The 26681-nt window shown below is 47.1% G+C and overlaps 1 protein-coding gene across 1 annotated transcript in view; it reads right to left on the bottom strand.

The window, feature by feature from the left end:
- Positions 1–26681, bottom strand: part of SLC2A9 (solute carrier family 2 member 9) — a 196241-nt gene that overhangs the window by 80058 nt on the left and 89502 nt on the right. Inside the window, exon 7 of the mRNA XM_024119533.3 lies at positions 12814–13001. Coding sequence (XP_023975301.1) covers positions 12814–13001 — 188 coding nt within the window. The remainder of the gene's footprint in view (positions 1–12813; positions 13002–26681) is intronic.

The raw sequence follows: 26681 nt of genomic DNA, 5'->3' as shown, positions 1-26681 counted from the left end.
GCCATAAGAAGAAATGAAATTGAGTTATTTGTAGTGAGGTGGATGGACCTAGAGTCTGTCATACAGAGTGAAGTAAGTCAGGAAGAGAAAAACAAATACCGTATGCTAACACATATACATGGAATAAAAAAAAAATGTTTCTGAAGAACCTAGGGGGAGGACAGGAATAAAGACACAGACATAGAGAATGCACTTGAGGACACAGGGAGGGGGAAGGGTAAGCTGGGACGAAGTGAGAGAGTGGCATGGACATATATACACTACCAAATGTAAAATAGATAGCTAGTGGGAAGTAGCCGCACAGCACAGGAAGATGAGCTTGGTGCTTTGTGACCACCTAGAGAGGTGAGATAGGGAGGGTGGGAGGGAGATGCAAGAGGGAGGAGATATGGGGATGTATGTATATGTATAGCTGATTCACTTTGTTATACAGCAGAAACTAACACACCATTGTAAAGCAATTATACTCTGATCAAGATGTTAAAAAAAATTTTAAAAAAAGGAGGAGACTGTGTCCATACTCACTAGCGTGATTCAAACCTGGGCATTTTGGAGTGTGTTAATAATGACTCCAGGATAACAGGCATAAATAAGGACTGCCCTCTGCAAACCACCGTGTGTGGTCCTGGGTCTGCTGTACCAGCCCTCCTAATTTCCTTCATGTGAGAGAGAAGACCTGTATTGCTTAGATCACTGTGGAGGCTTCTGCCACATGAGGCCAAACCTAACCCTAACAGAGACTCAAAGGGCATCAGACAATCACTGTTTGGAGTCTGGAGACCTGGCTGCATCTTGAACTACCTGTGTGACCTCAGGCAATTCCCTCTGGCCTGCTGAGATTCCTTCTCCTCCTTGGTCAAAAGAGGATAACCACACCCTTCCTGGGAGATGTCAGGAACTGGGTAAGTCACTATTCATTGATCTAAAGTTCTGGATCAATAGGCTGAACAGAAATCATTTGTGTCCTCCCAATCCTAGCCATTTCCTTGAAAAGAAAGAGTTTGCTGAATGATAGAAAACCATGCAGTCTTGATACATGATATCTGACAAGAAAACGTGCTGCCTTGAAGGGCTTTGGGAACATTTATAAACTGATCATCGTTAAGCAGAAACATTAGGGCTTGTTGCTTATAACTTGTCAGGCTCGACTGTAGCTGGGTGTGTTCTCTGCATTTGGTTCTTTGTTTCTGGAGAAAGGTCTTGTTTCTGCAGATTTGTCTTTTTACCAGCATTGGTTGGAAAAAAAACTTTCACACATTGGGGGAGAAGTTATAATTTAGGACCTACTCATATCTACAGATGGTTCTGCCAACTAAAGAATGTCACTTGTCATCTGGCTCTTCAAGGATTAGGTCATTAGCCACTGCAGTCGCTGACCTTCAACACACCCTGAAAGCAGTTCAGGGTGGAGGTCAGGAATGAGACACTGTGCTCTGGGGAAACTGGCAGAACAGGCTTTCAGATAGATGTTTTTGAGAGAAAATTTTATGAACCCAATTTCTTGCATTTTCTCATACTTAGAAAAGCACTAAAATCATTGATGAGACCTATGCTCCTTGTGACTAGCAGCAACCTTCTACTGAGATGTGTGCTTGACTGCATGTACCCCCTTCACCAAAATCATATATATACGGATCTCCCCTGCTACCTCTTTGGAGCAGTTCCTCAGAGCTATCTGAGGGGCTGTTTCTTGGGCTATAGCCCTCAGTAAGCCCCCAGTAAAGCTGAACTCACAGCTCTCACTTCGCATTTTTTTAAATTCAAAAGTTTATTTTTTAGTAAATGAGTAATTTTTCATAAAGTTAAAGGCACACCCAGAGACTCCAGTAAAAACTACTGCATGGATTTTTCTGAGCTTGTGGGCATTGATGCATTTGGTGGCAAAAATTGGTTTTAATACTCACGTAAAACAGGGACTTCCCTGGTGGCGCAGTGGTTAAGAATCCGCCAGCCAATGAAGGGGACACAGGTTCGAGCCCTGGTCCGGGAAGATCCCACATGCTGCAGAGCAACTAAAACCGTGCACCACAACTACTGAGCCTGCGCTCTAGCTCCTGCGAGCCACAACTACTGAGCCCGTGTGCCACAACTACTGAAGCCCACACGCCTAGAGCCCGTGCTCTGCAACAAGAGAAGCCACTGCAATGAGAAGCCTGCGCACCGCAATGAATAGTAGTCCCCGCTCGCCGCAACTAGAGAAATCCTGTGTGCAGCAACGGCTTGCAGCAACGAAGATGTAATGCAGCCAAAAATAAATAAGATAAAATAAATATTATTTAAAAAAATATTCACGTAAAACAAAGACTCTCCTGCTTGTGTCTGCCTCTCATTTGAATGAGCTGATAAATTAGAATTTTAGACTCTATCTTTGCTGTCATGTCCATAGAGTACAGAAGTAGCTCCTGATAATTCATTAATTCCTAAAGCTCTTAGGGCTCTGACAGAAGCTAAAATAATTCCAAAAAGCCTTAGTCTCCACTGGATTTGTTTATATGATCTCTTCTCCTTTTGAAGGTAACTGATTCCCCAGCACTCCTTCAGGGTTGGCTCAGAAGAGGTTAGCTGCCTTTCTTAATCTTCGCCCAAATTCATGGATTTTCAACAGTCAGGGATCTCTCTGGGCCCTTTCCACCCCCAGCTGCCCTGCTGCAAAGGTGGATCTGACATTGGTATCATTCTCAGCCTCAGCTCTGAACCCCACACCCTGACCTGCTCATGTTCCAGAAGCTTCCAGCCTCTGATCCCACGTGATACGTGTTCTCCGTGGAAGCTATGTTCCGGCCTCCTGCCTGGTGCTCCTTCCTGGCTTCTCACACCCCTTCCAACCCCCTTTCTTCCCTGCTTCCAATTCTCCCTTGTAGCAACATTGCCAGGAGCATCCCTGACAGGTTTAAATGTTAGTGAAGAGAGTCACGGTGAAGAGAACCCACATTATGGGCTCACAGGGACAGTTTTAAGTGGCCCTCCAGTCATCTTATACTTAAATGCATTTCTGCAATGACAGGCAGAAATCGGCCCTTTGGACCCTCTCCCCATCCAGGGCCTGCAGGGAGGAACTGCTGGGCTGGTCCTGGGCACAAGGGGAAGATTTGGGCCTCCTTGACTCCCTGCCTCTAATGCCCTAAAGCCCTCATGCTTGACTCATGACATGTGTTCTAGAGACAAAGTGTAACATGCAAATTATATGCAAATTATTTTCAACTCTCAACCGTTTGTGAAGGGGACAGTGCCTGTGAAGATCAGCGAGACCACACACAGCTGACAAGGCAAGAGCAGGACAGAGAGCCAGGCCTGTTTGCTTCCTGCCTGCACAGGCTGGGCTGGGCTCTGAGCCCAGCTTACTGACTTGAGATTCTCTTCTAGCCTGTTACTCCCTGACTCCTATATATACCCATGGCCTTGACTGTAGTCAGCCATCAACTGAGAGATGCATCTAACCTATCTCCCCGGCTAAACATCAGGAGCAACAAAACACCTGATTACCTTTGACCAGAACAGGGTGCTCCTGGCACACAGTATGTGCTTAACATACGCTTGCGAGATTGGTCAGCAGAACAGTGGTTCCCCCAAACGATGTCCACATCCTAATCCCAGGAACCTGTGAATATGTTACATTACATGGCAAAAGGTCTGAAGATGTGGTTAAGTGAAGGGGATTGAGATGGGGAGGCTACCCTGGATTATCCAGGTGAGCTACAAATGTAATTGCAAGGGTCTGTATATATGGGAAAAGGGTGGGAGGTCAGAGGTCAGAGAGAGAAGACCAAAGGATGAAAGCAGAGGACAGGGAGAGAGAGAATTGTAAACACAGAGGTGGTCTCCACAAACTAATGGTGATGCACAGCATCTACTTTGAAGTATAGAAGACAGGGGGGATCTTTTATTAAACACTATGTCCCAGAAACTGTGTCAATGTTTCACCTACTGTCTGGCAGGACCTCCTTTCCCTTCATTTCCTTCTCCCATTCGGGTGACAGGCCTCTCTCTCAGCCCAAGAAATGAGGAACCACATAAGGGATCAGGATAAGGCAGGCAGGTACCCTTGGAAAGAGGAAACTTGCCTGCCCGCTTGTGCTGGGCTCTCTGTGCACCTGCCTCCATAGGAAGCTTGCACTCCCTCTGCTGTATGCCGGGAGGAGGAGAGGTGCCCTGTGGGAGTGGGCCTGGGGTTGCTTCCTTCTGTTGAGACTGGGTTGGCGCCTTAAATCCGGGAACGCAGAATTAACCCCAGCTTCTGAAGTCACATACTCGAATCTAGTTTCACTTGGAATAGAGCTGACGTTTTGATCTCATCTATCTGATTCCTGTGCCAATCCCTCTAATCTGTTCTGAATTTCAGAGGGGAAAGAAGGGGTTTATATATTGTATCCCCAAACCTATCACTTTTGTGACCTAATTTTATCCTCCCCATAACCAGTGGGGTAGATATCTTGTCCCCATTTAACAGATGAGGAAACTGAGGCTCAGCCAGGGGAGGGCTACACAGCTATCAGTGGCAGAGCTGGGATGTCAGCCTTTCTGCTGCCCTCTGCTGCCTCTGGGTGAGAGGCCATCTGAATTCCCTCCTGAGATGGAAGGAGGTGGGTATTAAATCAGGTGGAGTCAATCTGAGAGGTGAGAGGGAACAGAGTGCATCATGGGAAAGGATAACAACAGGCTGGGAGGGAACAGAGTGCATCATGGGAAAGGAGTATGCTGCACAGAAAAGCAAGACCACCACCGAGGGAGGAGCTTCGCTCTTCTGATAACTCCTGAAAGCCCAGACCCTATTCCTCGGCAGCTCTGCTTCATCCAAAGCCCCAAGCCAATGTCATCCCTCACTCTCATCAGGCCTTGCTTCAACCTGATAATGGAGGTAGAGGAATGGGCTGGCTCTCTCCGCCTCTCTGGGTGGGACCAGCTGAGGCCCAGCTGCAGTGGTGGACCTCACTCTCTGGAAAACAGGACCTACAATCCACTCCAGGCCTTCTCCAGGGCGAGCAGGCTTGTAACAGCCCCCAACGCTGCCGAATGCCAGGGTCAGGGCAAATTAAAATCTAAAGTCCCCTCTTTGTGAGCTTTGGAAATAGGGGAGGCTGTGAGTGGACCTGATGGGTTTGACTCCCAGCAACAACTCCCGGTGGTGAGAACGCGGACAGGGTCTCAAGCTCCCGGTCCTGCTCAGATCCTTCAAGTGGTGTGAGAATTAGGTTGGATGAGACATCCGGAGCGCCCCACTCTCCGCGCTCAGTGAAGGGCGGCTCCCTTCCCTGTCCCTCACTCTTTTTCTTCATGGAAATCCAGAAAAATACAAAGTCAGGACTCAAATGTTAAGAGGGGTCAGAAAATCTTAGTTTTTAAAAGCTTTTCTAAGAGTGCTGGGTTACCTAGGTTTTCTCCTCCTCTTCCATAAAAATATAACATCACCCTACCCAGCCTTTAGCTAACTGCTGCCACCTTTCTTGTCTCCTTTGAGTTATGTCCCCATTTTACATCTCAGTGATTGAGGTCAAGGGGTTAAGTGGTACCCAGGGTTACACAGCTGGGAGGTCGGAGGAAGTGGGCTGGAACCCACCATCCGGTGGTTTCATGGCAGGGCTCTTAAAACAAGATAATAACTAAAATTATCTAGCACCACCTATGAGGCTGGCCCTGTGTTGGGGCTTTGTACACATCCTTTCATCTGTCTTCACGACCTTCATCTGGGCTTTAGTTTCCCCACTTTACAGCTGGGGAAACAGGCACTGAGCAATTATGGCAACTCGTCCCCCAACTTGCAAGTTCAATGCTGGGAGCTGAACACACACAGTTGACCTAGAACTTCCGCTCTGGACCACATGCTAGGGTGGCCACACGGAGGGTCCCCGTTTAGCATTCTCTCCATCCATGGGGACAGAGCAAGTTCTTCCTGTGAGATGGCCTCAGTTATTAGGGTAACAGAACATTTCATTCTTCTAATTTGAGTTAGGAAGTTATTTAGGAAGAAACTTCAAAATGAAAGCTGTTTCTAATGCCTCTGAACTTGTGATTAGAAGTTTCGTGCAGAGCATGATTTGGGCTTCAGAATTCCTAATGATGCTTAGACAAATGAGATGGACCTTCACATGGGTCCAGGCCAGCAGAGGAGGAAGGGGTCATGCTGTGCTACAAACCTATCTCAGGCTTTCCTGTCTCCTGCCCTCCATCCGTCCTCCCAGCCTTGTCTCCCTTCCATTTGACTGTTTATCAGGGGTGTGGGACGTCTGGTGCTCTGCTAGGCACGGGTGTTACACGCCCATCCTTGCCCTCCCAGATCTAGTCTAGCAGGGGAGGGACGTGTTACACAACAATCACACAGGTAAAGAGTTCGAGGGGTACACCAGCTCCCTGGGAGCCCTGTGATGCTTGGGCCCCCACCGAGTGCACAAATATGGTGGCAGTAAAAGGCCTCTGAGCATCTAGAACAGATGTCACCAGGCCCATGTGGCTTATTTCCAGCTTGCACTTTGAGCCTCTCCACTCTTGTTTTACATTTATTTCTAACAAGCTTGGGTGTCTTGCTTCCCAGCCACAGTGCGTATCGGAAGCAGCAAAGTTTGAAAATGTGTGACATCGAGAGAGAAGTAAACAATGCTAGAAACAGTTTTGCTGATACCAGCCAGGAGGAAGGAAGACCTAACAGAAGCTCAGCAGTTACCATCAGAGATAGTCCACGTACACAATTTCATATAATTCTCAGGGCAACTCTGAAAAAAAATGAGTATATCATCTCCATTTTCCATAAAAGGAAACTGAAGTCTGGAGAAGTTGGTATGATTGGCCTCCTCTGTTCAAGAAGAGAGGAATCCAGAAGAAGGAAGGGCAACCCAAGGTAGATAAGAGTACCATCATCATCATCCTTGACCTTCTAGAAGATTCCAGAAGGTTCAAGAAAACTATGGCTTCCTTGCACCAGGTTTGGCAGTTGGTCCAATTTTCATCAACCCAAGGACTTGGTAGAAACAGTGCCCTCCTTGCCCTTGTTCTTCTCACCCCATACTCTTTGCCTTCCTAAACACTCAGCTGCCTCCCATATGCCATGGGCTGCTGGAGACACAGGCACAGTGGGAAGGGTCTCCATCCTCGAGGATGGTTGGGGGGAGGGGAGCAGTGTCAGAGAGACTAAATATTTGCACAAAAGCCTCTTTTTTGTGCAAACGACAAATTGCTCAGGAGGAAGGCAGCTGCATAAAATAAGCAATTTTAAGTGACAAGTCTAATTTTAGAGAAAAGAACTTGAAAGCTATTGTGAGAAGGAGGGGGAAGAAAACCAATATGACACTGAAAAGGAATTTAGAAATAACTAAATGTTAAATTCAACTTTCACTTGATTTTCTAGTATGTGAAAACCATTCATTGACTCTTTAGCCAAAAAGTACTGAACAATACATAATGCTTGTTTAGGACAGTGGTTCTCAACTGGGGGCAATTTTGCCCCCAGCAGATGTTGGGCAATGTCTAGAGAAATTTTTTATTGTTATATCTGCTGTCATCTAGTGGGTAGAGGCCGGGTAAGCTGCAAAACATCCTACAGTGTACAGAGCAGTCCTCGTGGCAATGAATTTTCCAGCCCCAAATGTGCATAGTGCTGAGGCTGAGAAAGTCTGGTTTAGTGCAAGGTATAAGGTCTTAGAGATGGGCTGGCCAAACTGGCAGGGGCCCTGGTGCCAGGACATGTGAGTTTGACAGCACAGGCATCACCCACTGTGACCTTGAGCAAGTCCTTGACCCTCTGTAAGCCTCAGTTTCTTCATCTAGAAAATGGAAACGGTGCCACTTACCCTGAAGGACACTTTGGAGCCAGAATAAAGTGATGAATGGAGATATCTAGCAGTATTTACAACTGTCTTAACGTATGGACCATGTCCTCCCACCCCCAAATAATTTCTGGTAAAACTAAGGGGACAGAGCAAGTCTTAAATGACGTTTAAAGTTTTTCATCTGTGTTAGATAGCTCTCTTCCTTGGTGTCATGAATTATTTGTACTAAAAGGTAGCAAGTGCAGGGAGAGAGATTGGACTGAAGCACAGGACAGTTGGGCTCTGAGGCTGGGATTTGCTGCTAACCAGTGTTTATCCTTTTGTATGTAAGACGGAAGTAAGACTTGTCCCCTTGGCTTCCTAGGGATGACCTGGGGACACAGCCCATTGACTCATATGGGGATGCTCTGAGGGGGCCTTGGGGATCCTTCCTGCTCGGGGTTTAAGCACCCAGACCTTGTAGCCAAATGGCTGGGGCTCAAATCCCCTTTCCACCATTCCTAGCTGTGTGACCTAGGGAAAGTATCTCAATGTCTCTGTGCCTAACAGTCATGCCTAGCTCACAGGGCTGCCATGGAGACAGCTCTTGGCTCATATTAAGTGCTAAGTAAGTGTGTGCTTGATTATTATTACAGCTGAGCAGACAGAGGCTGGGCAAGGGAAAGCAATTGGCCTGGTTTAAAACTGCAGGTTTGTGGTCACAGTGAGACAGAAAGCCAGGCCTCTGGATCTTGGCCCAGAGCTCTTTACTCTAGGCCATGTCAGGCTCCATGCCAAGCCGGAAGTATTACTCCTGATTTAAAGATTAAAAATAATCCTCAACAAACTAAGAATAGAAGGAAATTACCTCAACGTAATAAAGGACATATAGTTGTTTCATATTATTTTAGACACACCAGAATTCTCATGTTTACTGTTTGCATGGTGTATCTTTTCTCCATTTTTTACTTTCAAATTGTATCTTTATGTTTAAATGTTTTTCTCTTGTAAATAGGATATACTTGAGTTTTGCTTTCAGATGCATGCAAATAATCTCTTTTACTTGGAGTATTATTTCCCATTTACATTTCATATAATTATTGATATAGTTGGGTTTAATATACCCTTTTTGTTAAAAACAAACAACAACAACAACAAAAAAACCCAAAACAAACAACCCCCCCCAAAACAAAACAAAAAAATAAAGGGCACATACATGATAAGCCCACAGCTACCATCATACTCAATGATGAAAAACTGAAAGCTTTTCTTCTAAGGTCAGGAAGGTCTTAGAAGGATACCCACTCTTGCCACTTTTATTCAACATAGTACTGGAAGTCCTAGCCAGAGAAATTAGGCAAGAAAAAGAAAGAAAATGCATCCAAGTCAGAAAGGAAGAAGTAAATTATCACTGTTTGCAAATGACATGTTCTTATATGTAGAAAACCCTAAGATACCACACACACACATACACATACAGAATGTTAGAACTAATAAACAAATTCGGTAAAGTTTTAGGATACAAAGTCAACATACAAAAATCAGTTGCATTTCTATACACTAACAAGGAACTATCCAAAACGGAAATTAAGAATACAATCCCATTTTCAACAACATCAAAAATAATAAAATACTTGAGAATAAAGTTAACTATGAAGGTGAAAGACTTTTACATTGAAAACTACAAAACACTGATGAGAAATGAAAGAAGACACAAATAAATGGAAAGATCTTCCATGTTCACGTATCAGAAGACTTAATATATATTAGTTAAAATGTCCATACTACCCAAAGCAATCTACAGATTCAATGCGATCCCTATCAAAATTCTAACTGCATATTTTACAGAAATAGAAAAAAAAATCCTATAGTTTATATGGAACCACAGAAGACCATGAATAACCAAAACAATCTTGAGAAAAAAACAGAACTAGAGGCATCACACTTCCTGATTTCAAAATATGTTATAAAGCCACAGTAATTAAGACAGTATGGTACTGGCATAAAGACAGATATATGGACTAATGAAACAGAAGAGAGAACCCAGAAATACACCTATGCATATACAGTCAACTGATCGACAAGGGTGCCAAGAATATTCAATGGGCAAAGGATAATCTTTTTGACAAATGGTGTTGGAAAAACTGGATATCCACACACAAAAGAATGAAATTGGATGCTTATCTTCACTCAAAATGGATTAAAGACTTAAACATAAGACCTGGAACTATAAAACTTCTAGAAGAAAACATAGGGGGAAAACTTCATAACATTGATCTTGGCAATGATTTTTTGAGTATGACACCCAAAGCAAAATTAGACAAGTGGGACTACATGAAACTAAAAAGCTTCTGCACAGCAAAGGAAATCATCAACCGCAACAAAGGCAACCTACAGAATGGGAGAAAATACTAGCAAACCATATATACCCGATAAGGGGCTAATACCCAAAATATATAAGGAACTCCTACATTTCGATAGCAAAAAAATAAAAATAAAGCAAAATGACAATAACAAAATCCCCCCCCGCAAGCTTCTAAAAAACCCTGTTAACAAGTTGGCAAAGGACTTGAATAGACATTTCTCTAAAGAAAACATACAAATAGCCAACAGGCATACGAAAAGAGTCTCAACATCATTAATCACCAGAGAAATGCAAATCAAAACAACAAGAGATCACCTCATGCCTGTTAGGATGGCTACTACTATTACTACTACTACCAAGTGCTGGTGAGGATGTGGAGAACTTGGGAGCCTAGTGTAGTGCACTCTTGGTGGGAATGTCAACTGGTGCAGCCACAATGGAAAGCAGTACGGCGGTTCCTCAAAAAACTAAAAATAGAGTTACCATATGATCCAGCAACTCCACTCTTGGGTTTTTATCCCAAATAGTTGAAAGCAGGATCTTGAAGAGATATTAGCACTCCTATGTTCAATGCAGCAATAGTCACAATAGCCAAGACATGGAAATAACCTAAATGTTTGTTGATGGATGCGTGGATATAGAAAGTGTAGTATATACATTTAATGCAATATTAATCAGCCTTAAAAAAAAAGAAAGAAATCTTGTATTTTGTGACACCGTGGCTGAATCTGGAGGACATTATGCTAAGTGAAATAAGCCAGTCACAGAGGACAAATACTGCAAGATCCCACTGATATGAAGTATCTAAAATAGTCAAACTCATAGAAGCAGAGAGTCGAATTGCGGTTGCCAGGGGCTGGTAGAGGGAAAACTCGGTGTCGCTAATCAACAGGTGTAAGGTTTCTGTAAAGCAAGATGAACAAGCTCTAGAGATCTGCGCAGTATGGTGCCTAGAGTTAACAATACTGTGTTGTGCACTTGGACGTTTGTTAAGACGGAAGGTCTCACGCGAAATGTTCTCACAACGATAAGAAAAGAGATGGAACGCAGTCAACGCGAGGAGGGTGGCTGAGATCTCAGCACTGTTGGCTCTGGAAGCGGAGAGACATTTTTTTCCATCTATGCTTATGCAGTGGGGCTTATAGATGCACCCGAGGGGAATTTATAAAGTTATACAGGGTATGCGAATTGGAAAATTATGTCCCGGCGGAGGAGAGAATTCTGTTTAGAAATGTCGTGGTTCTCAATCTAAATGCCTCGTTAAATACAGATTCCATATGTGGTTTTATGACTCCACATGCTAACTTTAAAGAGTGGATACATTCTCTCTCTGCTTTCTCAGAACAGGCAGGGTGCATTTGAGACTGTCTAGCATGACCTTGGTCTTACAAAGAGGAGGAAACAACAGAACTAATCCAAGGTCACGCTGTTAACCCAGGTGCTCCCTCACGCTGCTGACCAGACCAAGGTTAAACAAATAAGGAGGGAGATGATTTCATTTCATCCCAATGTTTCCAAAAAAAGAATTAAGAGTTGACGAAATGAGGCAGAGCATTGTGGTTGTAACTTCCTGTGCTGTCATCTTCCCTCTCCGGACGGGAATTACTCCCCTTTCAGGTCACCTCCCCTACATACCCACAGACACCCTCCCTGCTGACTTTTGTATGCCAGGCTCATACACACAGGGCAGCTATTTTACCCAGACCTCTTCAGAAGCTCCCTTCTCCCTCCCTCTAGGCCTAGCCACACTTGTCCTGAGCTACATAAGTGACCTCAGAGGTAGTTTGGATGCTTGGGTACAAGAATCTCCTCTATGCATCCCTGCCAAGTGGCTAGCCAGCTGGCTTGCACACTTTCATGAATGGGGAACTCACCACCCCTGGAGGCAACTCACTCTTTTCCAGAAGGGACAATAATAATAAAAATCCTAAGTCTGCCTCCTAGGCCTCAAATTCCTGAATTCTACCTTCCGGAGCCCCCAAGAGAGAAGGGGCGGCTTTGTCCATCAGAGGGTTAGGGAACCCCATGCAAGACTCCCTCCTCTGGTTTCCCTGCCCACGTCAACTCAGGCCCCAAGAAACTTTTTCTTTAAAGCCTTGAGGTTTTCTCAGGCCAAGTTGTGCATTGAAGCCAGCCCAGCCAAGGGTACTTTTATTTAAATCATCTCAGTGTTGCTCACTTATGACTTCCTAATACCCATATTATTAAGAAATATGACTTTTAAGTATTTCTAAGGATAAATAATTATACTGATAGGCAGCCTTTATTAAGGGGTAATTCTGGGCTAGCTGCCTTTTTTTTTTTTTTTTTTTTTTTGCGGTACGCGGGCCTCTCACTGTCGTGGCCTCCCCCGTTGCGGAGCACAGGCTCCGGACGCGCAGGCTCAGCGGCCACGGCTCACGGGCCCAGCTGCTCCGCGGCACGTGGGATCTTCCCGGACCGGGGCACGAACCCGCGTCCCCTGCATCGGCAGGCGGACTCTCAACCACTGCGCCACCAGCGAAGCCCTGGGCTAGCTGCTTTATTGAACACCTTGCATGGATTATTTCTTTCAGTATTACGTTATCCCATTTTACAGATGCGGAAACTGAAGATCAGGTTATGTGGTTGCCCAATGGCACAAAGCTGGGGTTGGAACTTGGGCGTCCAGGCCCTGAACCGCCCCTCTCCCATGCCTCCCTCTGGTTCCTCCGTTTGTGCAGGAGCGCTCACCGCATTGAGGCCACAGAGCTGGTAACAGGCCATGGTGATGACCACAGTGATGACCTGCCAGCGTACAGAAGGACTCCTGAGCAGCTCCAGCACGGACACCAGGCGGCTGTTCCTCTGTTCGCGGCTCTCCGCCAGGACCTCCTCCACCTCTCGGGAGACGTCCTCTTTGCCCAGGAATGTCTGGAAGGCTGCCAACAGGGACAAGCACAGATTTCAGTGGGATTAGGATGTCCGTTGTGTCTGATGCTGGGTCCCACAGGGATGGTTGGTCCATCCAAGACACACTCCTTGTCAGGGATGCAGCTGGCAGGGATCTTTGAAACCATGGAGTGCCAAGCCTTTGTTTAAAAGTTGGGAAACAGAGGCCCTGAGAGATGCAATGACTTGCCCAAGGTCACTGAGTCGGCCAGGAGAAGAGCCAAGAGAGAACCAGGCTCTCCTGATCGACCCCACAGCAAAGCAGAGCATGCCCAGGGTTCAAATCCTGTCTCTACCACTGGGTAGATGAGCAGTGCCCCGTGCCTCACATGGCTCCTGTAATGATTGGGTGATGTAACACATGCTAAACCCTGGCTCCATGAATATAACTGAGCACCTCCTGTTTGCCCGGCCCTGTGTGCTCATCCTCACAGGAGACATCCAGACAGAGGTCAGATCGCCACTTGCTCAGGATGCCCAGGAGTCGATTCTATCTTCAGAAGGAGGATTGAACTAAATGACCTCTAGGGGCCTTTCCACAAGCCCCTCTGAAACACAGAAACCTGGGTTGGAATATTCTCAAAGAGCTATAACCTTCCCAGGATTCAAGCTCACCCATGTGATTCGGGCCTTTCCCAGGCTGAACACCACAAATTTCCAGCTTCAGTGAACCTGTCATTTTTTTTTTTTTTTTTTTTTTTTTTTTACCAAGCCCTTAATTGTGTAAACCTCCATGGATATATGCACAAATGTGGGCTGTCTGATTAGACCCCTGAGATCACAATAATCAGATCAGGGGACACGCTTTTAGAACATGGATTTAAATATTCAGCACTTAGATATTCATCCTCCTACAGGGATGGTGGCTATGGTGACGGCTCCTGTGGACATTCCATTCCAGACACAGTGGGCATCACCCCTAAAAACACTGCTCTGCGTCACAGGCCGTGTGAAATTGCTCTTCTTAGGTAGGAAAAAAAAAAAAAAGCTGTTAAATTTCTCCAGATTCTCTAAGAAGCAAGCCCATGAAGGCTCTGGGATATTATTTCCAGGAGTATATTAAAAACTGGAAAAGTCCCTGCCCTCAGGGAGCTTTCATTCGAGTGGAGGAGACAGATACTAAACAAATTAACATAGAACTATGTAAGTTCCGGTAGCTGATAAAGTTCCAGTGAAAGAAGAAAACTAAATCAGGGTGAGTGACAGTGAAGAGGAGAGGATGCTGTTTGAGCTACTGTAATTGGGAAGATGTTTCTGAAGAGATGCCACTGCAGCAGAGAGCTCAGTGAAGTGAGGGTGCGGGGCCAGGCAGATACCTGGGGGAAGAGCCTTCCAGGCAGAGCAGCAGGTGCAAAGGCCCGAGGGTGACACGTGCCGGGAGCATCCCACCATTTACTAGTTGAGTCAGATCCTGCCCACTGGGGCTCAGTCCCAAATCACCCTTTTAGAATCTCTCCTGGGTCCCTGGGGCTAGAAGCCCGCAGACCACATTTCCAGGACTCCTGTTAGAGTCCGCCCATAAGAGGCACTGATGTGCACCGAAGATAGGAGGAAAAAGACTTTCTTCTGCATCTGGTTGAACCTCTGGCACCGTGAGCGGTGGCAGCTCCTGCTCAGTCTCAGAGACAGAGGCTCTTGCGTCCTCACTGGCGATGACACCCGCCACGTTCGTGCCAGCAGCTCTAGCATCTGCTCTGCGGCGGAGATGGGCTGCCTGTGGATTCAGCGAGGAGGGAGGACTTGGGGCTCGAGCCTGAGTGGTGACCCTGGGGGACCCAGCCTGCTCCTCTGCCCCAGCACCTTGGCAACCATGTCCTGCATTCCATGCCTCTCTGTCTGAAATGTTATTCCTATTATTCCTGTGTCCTGAGGGTGACATTGACCAGTGTATCGACCTGCTCAGGGACCATGACGTCATCTCCCTGAATCTCTCTGAGTCTTAGTCTCCTCATCTGTATAATAAGGAGTAGAAACTTTGTAGGCCTTTTTTTGGGTGAGGCTTAAGGCAATGGATGCAGTATACATACCTCTGTTAGTTTCCCATGGCTGCTGTAACAAATTACCACAAATTTGGTGGCTTAAAACAATGCAAGGTATCATCTTACAGTTCTGGGGGTCAAAATCTGAAAAGGGTCTCACTAGACTGCAAGCAAGGTGTTGTTTGAAACCATGGAGTGCCAAGCCTTTGTTTAAAAGTTGGGAAACAGAGGCCCTGAGAGATGCAATGACTTGCCCAAGGTCACTGAGTTGGCCAGGAGAAGAGCCAAGAGAGAACCAGGCTCTCCTGATCGACCCCACAGCAAAGCAGAGCATGCCCAGGGTTCAAATCCTGTCTCTACCACTGGGTAGATGAGCAGTGCCCCGTGCCTCACATGGCTCCTGTGAGCCATGCTCACAGGAGGCTCTAGGAGCCTCCTAGAGCCTCCTAGAGCCAGGCTCTAGGAGAGCATCCACGCCTTGCCTTTTCTGGCTGAGGCTGCCTGCTTTCCTTGGCTCATGGCCCCTTCCTCCATCTTCAAAGCCAGCAACCTTGTGCCAAAACCTTCCCACACAGCTGTCTGCAGGCTCTCTCTCTTCTGCCTTCCTTTTCCACTTATAAGCATCCTCGTGATTACACTGGGCCCACGTGGATAACCCAGGATAATCTCTGCATCTCGAAGTCAGTTGACTAGCAACCTTCATTCCACCTGCATTCTTAATTCCTTTGCCACGTAACTTAACCTGTTCATAGGTTCTAGGAAGTAGGATGTGGACACCTTCTGGAGGTGGGGGGATCATTATTCTCCCTCCCACACTAGCACACAATAGAAACTCACATGATAGAAACCATTTTGAGCCCATTTTGTTTAGTGCCATCTCACTGCCCCTTGGGTGGGGAGCAGGACACTCCAGCAATGGCATTTATGACCACCCTGTAGTGTGAGCCCATGAGTGGTAGCAGACCCTGGGTGCCTGTTTTCCAGGAGCCCTGGGCCCAACCCGAGATCCTGCCCCAATGTGCCAGATCCTGACCGCGGAGCCTGCAGCTGGAGCAGCCTATAGAAAGTAACTCGTCCGTCCTGATTACACAGGTGGGGAAACCACAGCCCAGAGAAGCAGCACAGCAGGACCAGGGCTCCTGATGCCAGCAAGGGTGTAACACCGGATTCTGGGGTCTCTCTTGGTGCCTGCTGTCTATAAGAGCTTGTCAAGACTGATACCCAAGAAATAATTAGCAAGGATACTCAGAGGATGCACCTGCTGTTCCAGGAGTCACACGGACGATCATTCCTAGCTGCATCTCCCTGGCAGACCGCCCAGGCAAAGCTGATGAGTCCCGGAGCCCAGGTCTTGGACTTAAAAGTCTCTATTCCACTGCTTCCGGCAGGGAGCTCCATGGCTCATAAAATATTAAACAGGACATCGTTGCTATTTCATTAAACACCCACTGTACGAAGAATGAGTTCTGGGATATCTGGGGATCCGTTTGGGGATGTGTCCTGTGCCCACCAAGCACATTCATGAATTCTGGCACGTTCTTCATCTCTGAGTCCCGAGAGTGGGTAAATGTCTTCTGCTGCCCCCTCCTAGAAAATGGGGTGATTCTCATAGAACCCTCAGTATTAGGGCCCCGTGAGACACGAGATGACAGGTAACTGGCAAGAATCTCCCTCTGGGAGTCAGGGGCCCTGGCATTTGAGCCCCTGCTCCATGGACGGTCAGGTGGGGGGGAAGGTGAATCCCAAACCCCTCTGGGTTGAGTTGCTCGGCTGTGGGAAGGAGAGGCCAAGCTGCCTTCTCCCTGCCCAGGAATTTGGTGAGACTCACCACTTTTAATGACTTTCACAGGTGAATGCCCTTCCACAGCTTGGACCACGCTTTTTAGTCCTCGATTTTTTTTCCTATTTATTCGGCACGCGGCCAAGTGGAAGTCTATGTTGGATGCCGGGGAAGGGGGAAGGTAGGGGGTGTGGTGCTCAGCACTCAAGGAGATGCGGTCCCTGCCAGGGAGAGTGACCGTGTCACCAGTACCAGGGTGAGATGACTAGGGGAGTGAGGGACGGGGTGAGGCTGAGACGGTCAGTGCTGTGTGTCAACTTGGCTGGGCCACAGAAAGCAGATGTTTGGTCAAACACCAGTTTAGCTGAGGGTGACATTTACATCAGTAGACTTTGAGTAAAGCAGATGGTTCTCTGGAATGTGGGTGGGCCTCACCCAATCAGGTGAAGGCCTTAAGAAGTAATGACTAAGGTCCCTGAGAAAGAGGGAGCACGGCCACCAGATGGCCTCCAGACTCGAGATGCAGCATCAGGTCTTCCCTGGGTCTCCAGCGCCCGACCCCAGGGAAGACGTCACTCTGTCTCACTCCTCCTCTGAGCGCGCTGTTCTAGAGGCGCGTGGCCTACCACACAGTGGCGGCAGGAGGACGTGCTCACAGACCCCCGACTACAGGGCTGGACCTGACCAAGGGCCACAGCCCCTGTGCTCTGTAATCCCTCACCCCGGGGTGTCCAGGCCAGGCTTTCGGGGGCAGCTCACAGCCACTGGAGGAACACAGCCAGGGAACTAAGGCGGCCTTGTTCCTAGGACACACACAGGGCTCCTCTGGGGCTACCCTTGGCTGGAGGATGTGTCAGGGCCTTGCTGAACCTTCCCTGTCCTGTGCAGCACCTACACCCTTCTGCCCAAGCCCTGTCCCTCTCTTCTCCACCGGGGGTTGGGCTGGTCCCATGTCTGTGATCTCTCCACCTCCCCTGGTCCCTCCACATTCCCTTCACACGCACTTATGCCAATAAGTTCCTGCCCACTGGTCCATCTGGTGTCCGCTTCTTAGAGGACCCCGACTGGCAGTTGGCAGCCCAGACACTGAATTCAGAACCCCTCAGTGGGCTGCACTGAGCCTCCTGGAATAAGTAGGAATAAGCTGGGAAAGAAGGAAGGACAAGCATCTTCAACAAGGCGGCCATCTCCTGGCCTCTCCACAGCCCTCTGAGACAGGCCTGGTATTACAAGATGACATGGAAGGTCTTCCCAAGGCCCAGGACCTCTCTGCATGACCCCAAGTTCTCAGCTGTGTCCAGGATGCTCCTGGCCTGTATGGGCAGTTGTTTCCTTCCCTTCCTGGACAAGGACCTACTTGATAAAAAACAAGTGTTTGTTGACTGACTATTTTGGCCACATGATTATAATGACCACAGCCGATGTTGCTACAGTGTTTTTGCACACTGCAAATTATTCTCACATCCATGATCTTATTTCATCATCCTTCTGGTCCCTGGAGATAGGCATTTGTGCTATTCCCATTTCACAGATGAGAAAACTGAGCCTCATCTGAGATGATGGGCAACTTGTCTGTGCTCACAGGGCTATCATGTGGAGAAGCAGAGGCTGGAACCCCAGAGGCTGGGCTCCTTCTTTGGAGCCCACGTACCATGGCTTCCAAAGAGCCTGGGAGCATCAAATAGCAGCAGTGATGTTACCGGTATAAAGAAGGAAAGAAAAGTGTGTAAACTTAACGGCTGACACCAGAATGTCTTTCAAGGAAAGAACTGTCTTCACTGAGAAAAATATTTTGATAAGTGCCTCGAGTAGGAGGGTTTGCTGAACGTTTGCATGGAGGCTGGCTCCAGCTTAGAAGGGAGGGAAGCTGTTCCACACACTAGAAGGGAAAGAAATTGGAGCTCAGGGGCCCTCTGAGCAGGCAGAGTGGATGAGCAGAGATAAGAGGGGAAGACAGAGGCTGGTGAGAGGCAGGAAGTCGGGCACCTTGGGTAGCGCCCCCCTCCGGAAACCCTCCAGTGATCCTGTGGGTGTGATTGCTGCTGTGCTGTTTGAGGAAACCAAAGTAGGTGCTGAAGTTCAAGTTGGGGTTATTAGGCTATAAGACAGGGCAGCATGCAAGAATGCTGGTGCCCAAGACAGCTCGAAGCCCAGAAATGCTCAGGACTTCAGAGATATTTGTGCATGGAGGCTGGCTCCAGCTTAGAAGGGAGGGAAGCTGTTCCACACACTAGAAGGAGAAGAAATTGGAGCTCAGGGGCCCTCTGAGCAGGCAGAGTGGATAAGCAGAGATAAGAGGGGAAGACAGAGGCTGGTGAGAGGCAGGAAGTCGGGCACCTTGGGTAGCGCCCCCCTCCGGAAACCCTCCAGTGATCCTGTGGGTGTGACTGCTGCTGTGCTGTTTGAGGAAACCAAAGTAGGTGCTGAAGTTCAAGTTGGGGTTATTAGGCTATAAGACAGGGCAGCATGCAAGAATGCTGGTGCCCAAGACAGCTCGAAGCCCATAAATGCTCAGGACTTGAGACATTTGAAGAAGCCTTTGAACATCCCCGTGCTGTGGAATTGAGGGGATAGGCAATTCCTTCCAGCACTGAGGGACACGGGGACCCCCAGCAGACCCGGGGGCTGCACAAGGATGGCACCAACCACACGCACAATTTAGAAAACATCCTTTGCTTTGCTGGAACCCTCTGTGAATCTCTAAATTTAAAGTGAGTGTAAAATAACAAATGTTGGCCAGGGTGTGGAAAAAAGGGCACCCTCGTACACTGTTGGTGGGAATGTAAACTGGCGTAGCCATCGTGGAAAATCATATGGAGGTGTCTCAAAAAGCTAAAAATAGAACTACCATATGACCCAGCAATCCCACTCCTGGGTATATGTCTGAAAAAAACCAAAAACCCTAATTCGAAAAGATACATGCTCCCCAATGTTCCTAGCAGCATTATTTACGATAGTCAAGGTATGGAAGCAACCTACGCGTCCATCGACAGATGAATAGTTAAGGAAGATGTGCTATATACATACAATGGAATACTACTCAGCCATAGAAAAGACTGAAATTTTGCCATTTGCAGCAACACGGATGGACTTGGCAGGTATTATGCTAAGTGAAATAAGTCAGACAAAGACAAATACTGTATGATCTCACTTATATGTGGAATCTAAAAAGTACAACAAACTAGTGACTAAAACAAAAAAGAAGCAGATTCACAGATATAGACAACAAGCTAATGGTTACCAGTGGGGGAGGGGCCTTAAAGGGGTGGGAGAGGGTGAGGTACAAACTATTAGGTGTAAGATAGGCTACAGGGATGTACTGTACAACACAGGGAATAGAGCCAATATTTTGTAATAATTTTTAATGGAGTGTACCCTTTAAAAAATTGCATAAAAATTTAAAAAGTAATCTATGCAAGAAATTAAAAAACAAAAAAATAAAGTGAGCGCAAATGGCTAACTCTCAGTCTCTCTCTCTTTGGGATGAAGATGTGCCTTTGTGCTCTGGGAGCTTGGGGCTTTTACACGGTGGTTTCTGAGCTGTGTTTTGCTGCTGCTGTGGACCCCTGGGTGTTTTGTAGGAAGGTGCCTGTCTCCCTGGACTGCTGGTCCTTTGCTCTGCAGCCTGTCCCATCAGCGGGCTCTCCAGCCAGGGAATGCAGAGCCCTGGGAGACAGCTCGTCCAGGGGCAAAGTGGGGAGATGCTCAGAGGTCACTCATCGCTATACCGTAAAAGTGAAAGCAGAGTGACAACAGGGGCGGGCCCTGGTCTTCCAGGAGCAGGTGACTGTGCTGGTGGGGGCAGAGATAAGACCTCAGAGGGACTGCATCTCCTCCTCCTTCTGCCACGTCCCTCTGCTGGGTCCAGGAGATGGCGCCATCTTTCTACTTGGCAAGTGTGAGCCCAGGGCACTAAACGGCCCCCTTCTCTCTTTGGTGTCTCCAGGTGGACACAGTGTGGCTGTAAGCCTCTAGGCAAGAGCAGGGCCTGGGAGGGGCTGACCACCCCAGGGCTTCCTTCGGTTGGTACCTTGGTACCTTGGGTGACCACCTGAGTACTTGGCTTGGGTTTTGGTGGATGCATTTGGGGGGCAGGAAGCTTCAAGAGGACCAGCTCACCTGGCACATCCTCCCTTATCAAGAGCCCACCCAGCACAGAGCACAGCAGAAATCTCTATCCAGGCCTGCCTTCTTCCCTTCCTGTCCTACTTATCTCTATTCTTTCCACACTTTTGTGATCACATGGATTTATTTTATGTTCTATTTTTTTCCTCACTGAGCATTATGTACTAAGCGTGCTTTCATCATGCTACAATCATCTTATAACTGTTTGTTACAGAAGTGAATCAAGTTGGCTTGGGGATAGGATTTTTAGTTTCGAATACAGATGTGCAATGACTGACTTAACTGTTCTCTGATGCAATCAACGCAAATCTGGAGCTCAACCCTGGCTCAGATATAGAAAATCGCAATATGGCAGTGGACATTTTTCTGGCCCTTAAACCTAGCAACCAATGGATCAATTATTTTTTGCTTGTTTTATTTGTCTCTATGTACATGGTGTGTCTTACAATTAGAAATACACTTAAACATACACCAAAGGCATCACACTGCCCTCTAGTGAACTCAGGACTGGCGTGAGGCAAACTGAGTTTGAACCTCATTTCTGTCTCCACCGGCCGTGGGACTGCAGGCAAGGGGCTCAACTTCTGAGTGTTGGTTTCCTCTCTGAAGTCTCTGAGGTTCTGGAGACTTGTGATATTGGAGACAGTGAAAGCAAGGCACTGGGCATGGAGCAGGCGCTCGATAAATTATAGCAAGAAAAGGGTGTATTGGAAAGAAAAAGCTTTAAAAGCTTCCTGCACAAAGCCCTTGCACTCAGTTATTTGTTATAGATGAAAACCAGAATGCCCAACAATTTTGAGAATTCAATTAAAAAAATGTTTAAACTACATTTAAAATGAAGGTAAAGTCATAGTTCAACTGGAACTGATTTTCCACTTAATGTGATGTCTGAATTTCCTGTGCTGCTCTAATAAATCACCACTAGGCTTAAATCAATACAAACTTATGTGACAGTTCTGGAGGTCAGAGGTCCAAAATGGGTCTCACTGGGCCAGAATCAAGGTGTCATCAGGGCTCTGCTCCTCCTGGGGGCTCTAGAGGATGGTCTGTTCCCTGGCCTTTTCCAGCTGCTAGATGCTTCCTACATTTCCTTGGCTCCTGGTCCCTTCCTCCACTTTCAAAGCCAGCAGCACAGTATCTTTAACCTGTCTCTGACTTTTAACCCCTGCTTCTGTTCTCACAGCTCCTTCTCTGACCCTGACTCTCCGCCTCCCTCTTTCACTTATAAGAAGACTTGTGATTACATTGGGTTCATCCAGATAATCCAAGATAACTTTCCCTACCTCAAGACCCTTAAATTAATCACATCTGCAGAGTCCCTCATGCCATGCAAGGTGACATTCACAGGTTCTGAAAATTAGGATGTGGACATACTTGGAGGCCATTATTCTTCTGACCATACATGATAATATAAAAACAATAATAAGGAAACGTGTTTAAGGCACAAACATGGGGGGTGTGTGGATAAAAGCAGCCTCACAGATAAATCCACATGATTGTCCCCCCCGTAAACATGATGGAAATGTCATGGAAAAAGACAGGAAAAGCTCAGGTATAAATGACGATTGATTTTTTAGAGTTGTGGGTGATTTTTCCCCAACATTAAACAAATTCTCCATTCCCAGAGCAAAAGATTGCAAATCACTTTATCCATAGAATCCCTTTCTTCAAATGCAAGGTCATGCAGAAATTCACAAGGCAAAAGCAAACAATCTCCTTTTGATGTGCACAATCCTTTACAGTTTGCAAAGCCCTCCTCCCACAATCACCACTGTACTTGATCTTGTCTACCTTACCCAGAGGCAGGACAGTTGTGATGTTTCCCTTCTTAAGAATCAGGAAACAAAGGCCTAGAGGACATTGGCGGGCCTAGAGGGTCTTGATTAAGCTGGGCCTTCTGGCTACTTCCAGTGGTTCTTCCCATTCTTGCCTAGTGCTCAGACACCTCCAGAAATGAGAACTCCCCGCCTCCATAAGTGGCCTATTCCATTCTTGCATCTCCTGTCTCATGGTGAATCAAGACCTTCCTTGCTGTGGCTTCTCCCATTTGGTTCTCCATCTATCATCCGAAATAAGGCTGCTCTCTCTTCCCCTTGACAGCTTGTCAGTGGTTTGGTCATGCCCCTGGGTCTTTTCTTCCTTAGATGGAACTTGGAGAAGGTGGAGGCAGCTATGATGGCAGCCCTCTTGAGCCATGAGTGGGAAGGAGATTGGGGGGTGGAGGAGACTCACATCATGGTGAGTCCTTTAGGGCAGAGACCTGAGACTTCTAGTTTGTACCTCCTCTTGCTCTGCTACCCCATGGAGGATCCAGGCAGGTCCAAGGGCCTGGACCTCCAACCTGGCCATCCTGAGGAATCTCTGTTCTTTTTGAAGACAGGTGTTGCAATGGTTTGGGAAAAGCTTGTATTTTCAATGCACCTCTAGCATGAACCCACTTGAATATACTTTATTCTTGCCTTAATAAAAACCAGACTCCTTGTGAGCAAGGTAATGTACTTTAGCCCCTAGCACAAAAGGGAATGAAGTCAGCTGTCTCTCATAAGGGCCATTGTTGGGGCCCACTTCTGTCCATCTGGCATGTGACCTTGCCTCCTGAATGTTTCTGGCCATCTCTGGACTGCAGAGCAGTCCCTTAATCCAGCTCAGGCCACCGAGGCAGTTGCCCAGAGCATCCATGGACAAGGGGCACGATGGCATCCCCTAAGGCGCAAAGGCAGCATTGGAAATGTACTGATAGGCAGACCGGAATGTGGTTGACAGTCCTTGTGGGTAGGAGTGAGACTACCGTAGGGGTGTTCAGGAATGACAAATGAAGGCAGCTCCCACTAAATTCAGGGCTTTTACTTGGCTCACTGGGTGCAGGCAGCTCATTACCAGAGCTCACGTGGCCTCATCTCTAAATATGCATCAAATGGCTGTTTAAGCAGCGCCATCTTGAAGGAATCGTGAGTTAGCCTCCAGAGCGCACGAAATGACTCAGTCTGGCTGGTCCCAGCCAATGGGTGCTTGAGTTGCTTTCTTTCCAGACTGTGGCAGAGCCTGCTGGTGGCCAGATGCTATTACGCATTCTCCCCTCCTCCTTAGGAGCAGGGCCCGACTTTCTGTGACAACAGTGCACTAAAGGACTACATTTTCCAGCCTCCTTGGCAGTTAAGAGAGGAAACATGATCACATTCTGACCAAAGAGACCTAGCAGATGCGTGTGAGCCTTCAAGGAGACTTACTAAAATAGAAGGGCAAGTAATCCCTCCTTCTCACCGTGCTCCTCTTGGTTGGAAAGCAGATATGATGGCAGCCACTTTGGACCACGAGGCAACCTTCTGGGAATCTAGAGATGAAGGGCTCGAGGCAGATGGAGAGATGAAAGGAATAAGGTCCCTGACACCATGAAGAATTGTAACAGCCTTAGTCTGTCTACCTTCAACCTTTTCTTATGTGAGAGACAGAAATAAACTTCTATTTTGTTTTAGACACTATCGTTTGGGTTTTCTATCATAAGGTGGCTGACCTTAATCCTGATATGTACACCTTTCTCTCAAAAAACACCAAAACAAAACAAAAACCAAACAAACAAACAAACTTCCCCTGATTATGATGTCAACCAAAATTACAATAGCAGCCAATAACAGACAGTCTTCTTTTTCTATTCAGGCCAGGGTCTAGCCAGTAACTGGCTTCTAAGTGCCATAGAAACACACTCCCTTCCATCCACAAAACAACAGCAATAAAAAGAATTGCTTTTTTATTTATCTGGGGATTGAGCTCTCTGCCAAGTCTATATGCCTGATCAGGGTCTGGTGACAAAAATACAGACCATGGGGGCTGGGGTGACAAAGCATTACCAGGAAGGAGCATCCAGAGGTATCATTCCTTCATGGTGATGAGCATATATTACTTTTTTCTCTTGCCTGTATCTTTTTCTTGAAGCCATCCTCCTGTACTCTCTATAATTCTACTAGAGATGTCAATCAAACCTTGCAGCCCTCCATCCCCCAATCACCAGACTGGATAGTAACCCAGACTGGTCAATTCTGGGAATTCCCATCAGGGAATTCTAACTCCTGGGGCAGTGATTGGTTCAAGCATAGCCATGTGACCCAGGAAGGGCCAATTAGAATTATTTCCTTCAGGGATTGAGATGTGTGCTATGTGAAAGGGAATCTCTCTCCTTCTAAAACAGTGTTTAAAAGTTGGAACTGCTCAAGACTGTCTTGATGCCAAATGGAGAAAACCCGTCTAAGAGTGAAGCCAATGACATCCTAAGAATGTCTAGGAGTTGTTGAGAGAAGGACAGTACCTTGATGACTTAATTTAATCTCCTGGATCCCACCATGCTTAAGGAAATCCAGCCTTCTCTATCCCTATTATAAGGCAGAACACATATGGCTCACTTCTGATATTACTTTCCTCCTGGAGGGGCATTTCATTAAGGTACCATTCTTTCCGCCCTCTCTGCCCATCCCTCACTCACTGGTCCCCAGGAAACGAGAAGGGACTTAGCTCATTGGTAAGATGGGGAGAGAAATGGCCCACACAGCTTAGTTCCTCCCTTTAATTTTGAGATCTCTCTGGTTGGAGGAGAACACAGTCTTTTCTTCTGTGTTCTGCATTTTTCAGGGGTGGGCCCCGTTGGGAGCCCATGAGTACCGTCTTATGAGGCTCTCCTGGCCATCAGACCAAAAGCCAGTTTGCCAAGTGGCCTTTCTTTATCCAAACTAAAAGTGACATTGTTAGTGCACCTCCTCCACTTCTGTATGCATCTCTCAGTTGGTATCAAACTTGAGCCCAGAAAGAAGAGTGGTAATTATTGGTGCCCTCAAATCCCATTCCTAGGGACATGTGTTAAAAGTTTCCCTCTTGCTTATGCTGTTTTTTTTAATAGTATTTTTTAAAATTAATTATTTATTTGTTTATTTTTGGCTGTGTTGGGTCTTCGTTGCTGTACGAGGGCTTTCTCTAGTTGCGGTGAGCGGGGCCTACTCTTCTTTGCGGTCCACGGGCTTCTCATGGCAGTGGCTTCTCTTGTTGCAGAGCACGGGCTCTAGGCATGCGGGCCTCAGTAGTTGTGGCACATGGGCTCAGTAGTTGTGGCTCGAGGGCTCTGGAGCACAGGCTCAGTAGTTGCAGCGCACCGGCTTAGTTGCTCCGTGGCATGTGGGATCTTCCTGGACCAGGGCTCAAACCCGTGTCCCCTGCATTGGCAGGCAGATTCTTAACCACAGCGCCACCAGGGAAGCCTGCTTACTCTGTTTTGAGTTTCTGTCTCCTATAATCCAAAAGGTCCTGATAGATGCAACTTCCCTGACTCTAGTGTCTGAAGCATTGCCTTATCACATTCCCTATGCTCATATATCATTTCTATTCAATTAAATAAACACCATTTCTCACAGTGGAAGTTTGGGCTCTTTCCCCCATTTTTAGGTGCTGGGGACTTCTCCTCAGCTGGCAAGAGGGCACAAATAAATCAGACTCAGGGCTGGAACTTAACCCCTTGCCACTCTGAACTGGGGGTGGGGAGGGTGGGAAAGCCGGAAAGGGGAGTGTGATATGGATTGTATGCATTGATGGCCTCCATTGATGGCCTCCATTCATTGCTTCTCTACATTTATGTCCTTTGTGCTGTAACTGTGTAGCCCCTCTCACTCTGACTCTTGACCTGGGGCTTGACCATGTGACTTTGTCCAATAGTATTTTAGCTGATTCAAAGCTTGAAAAACTGCTTGTGTTTTTTGCTTCCTCTCTGGGACCTCTGTGCTTGCTGTGAGAATATGCCTGAGCTAGCC

The sequence above is a fragment of the Physeter macrocephalus genome, chromosome 7, assembly GCF_002837175.3.
Source record: "Physeter macrocephalus isolate SW-GA chromosome 7, ASM283717v5, whole genome shotgun sequence".
Classification (NCBI taxonomy): Eukaryota; Metazoa; Chordata; class Mammalia; order Artiodactyla; family Physeteridae; genus Physeter; species Physeter macrocephalus.
Note: the sequence above shows the minus strand (reverse complement) of the source record. Positions and strands in the feature narration are given on the sequence as shown.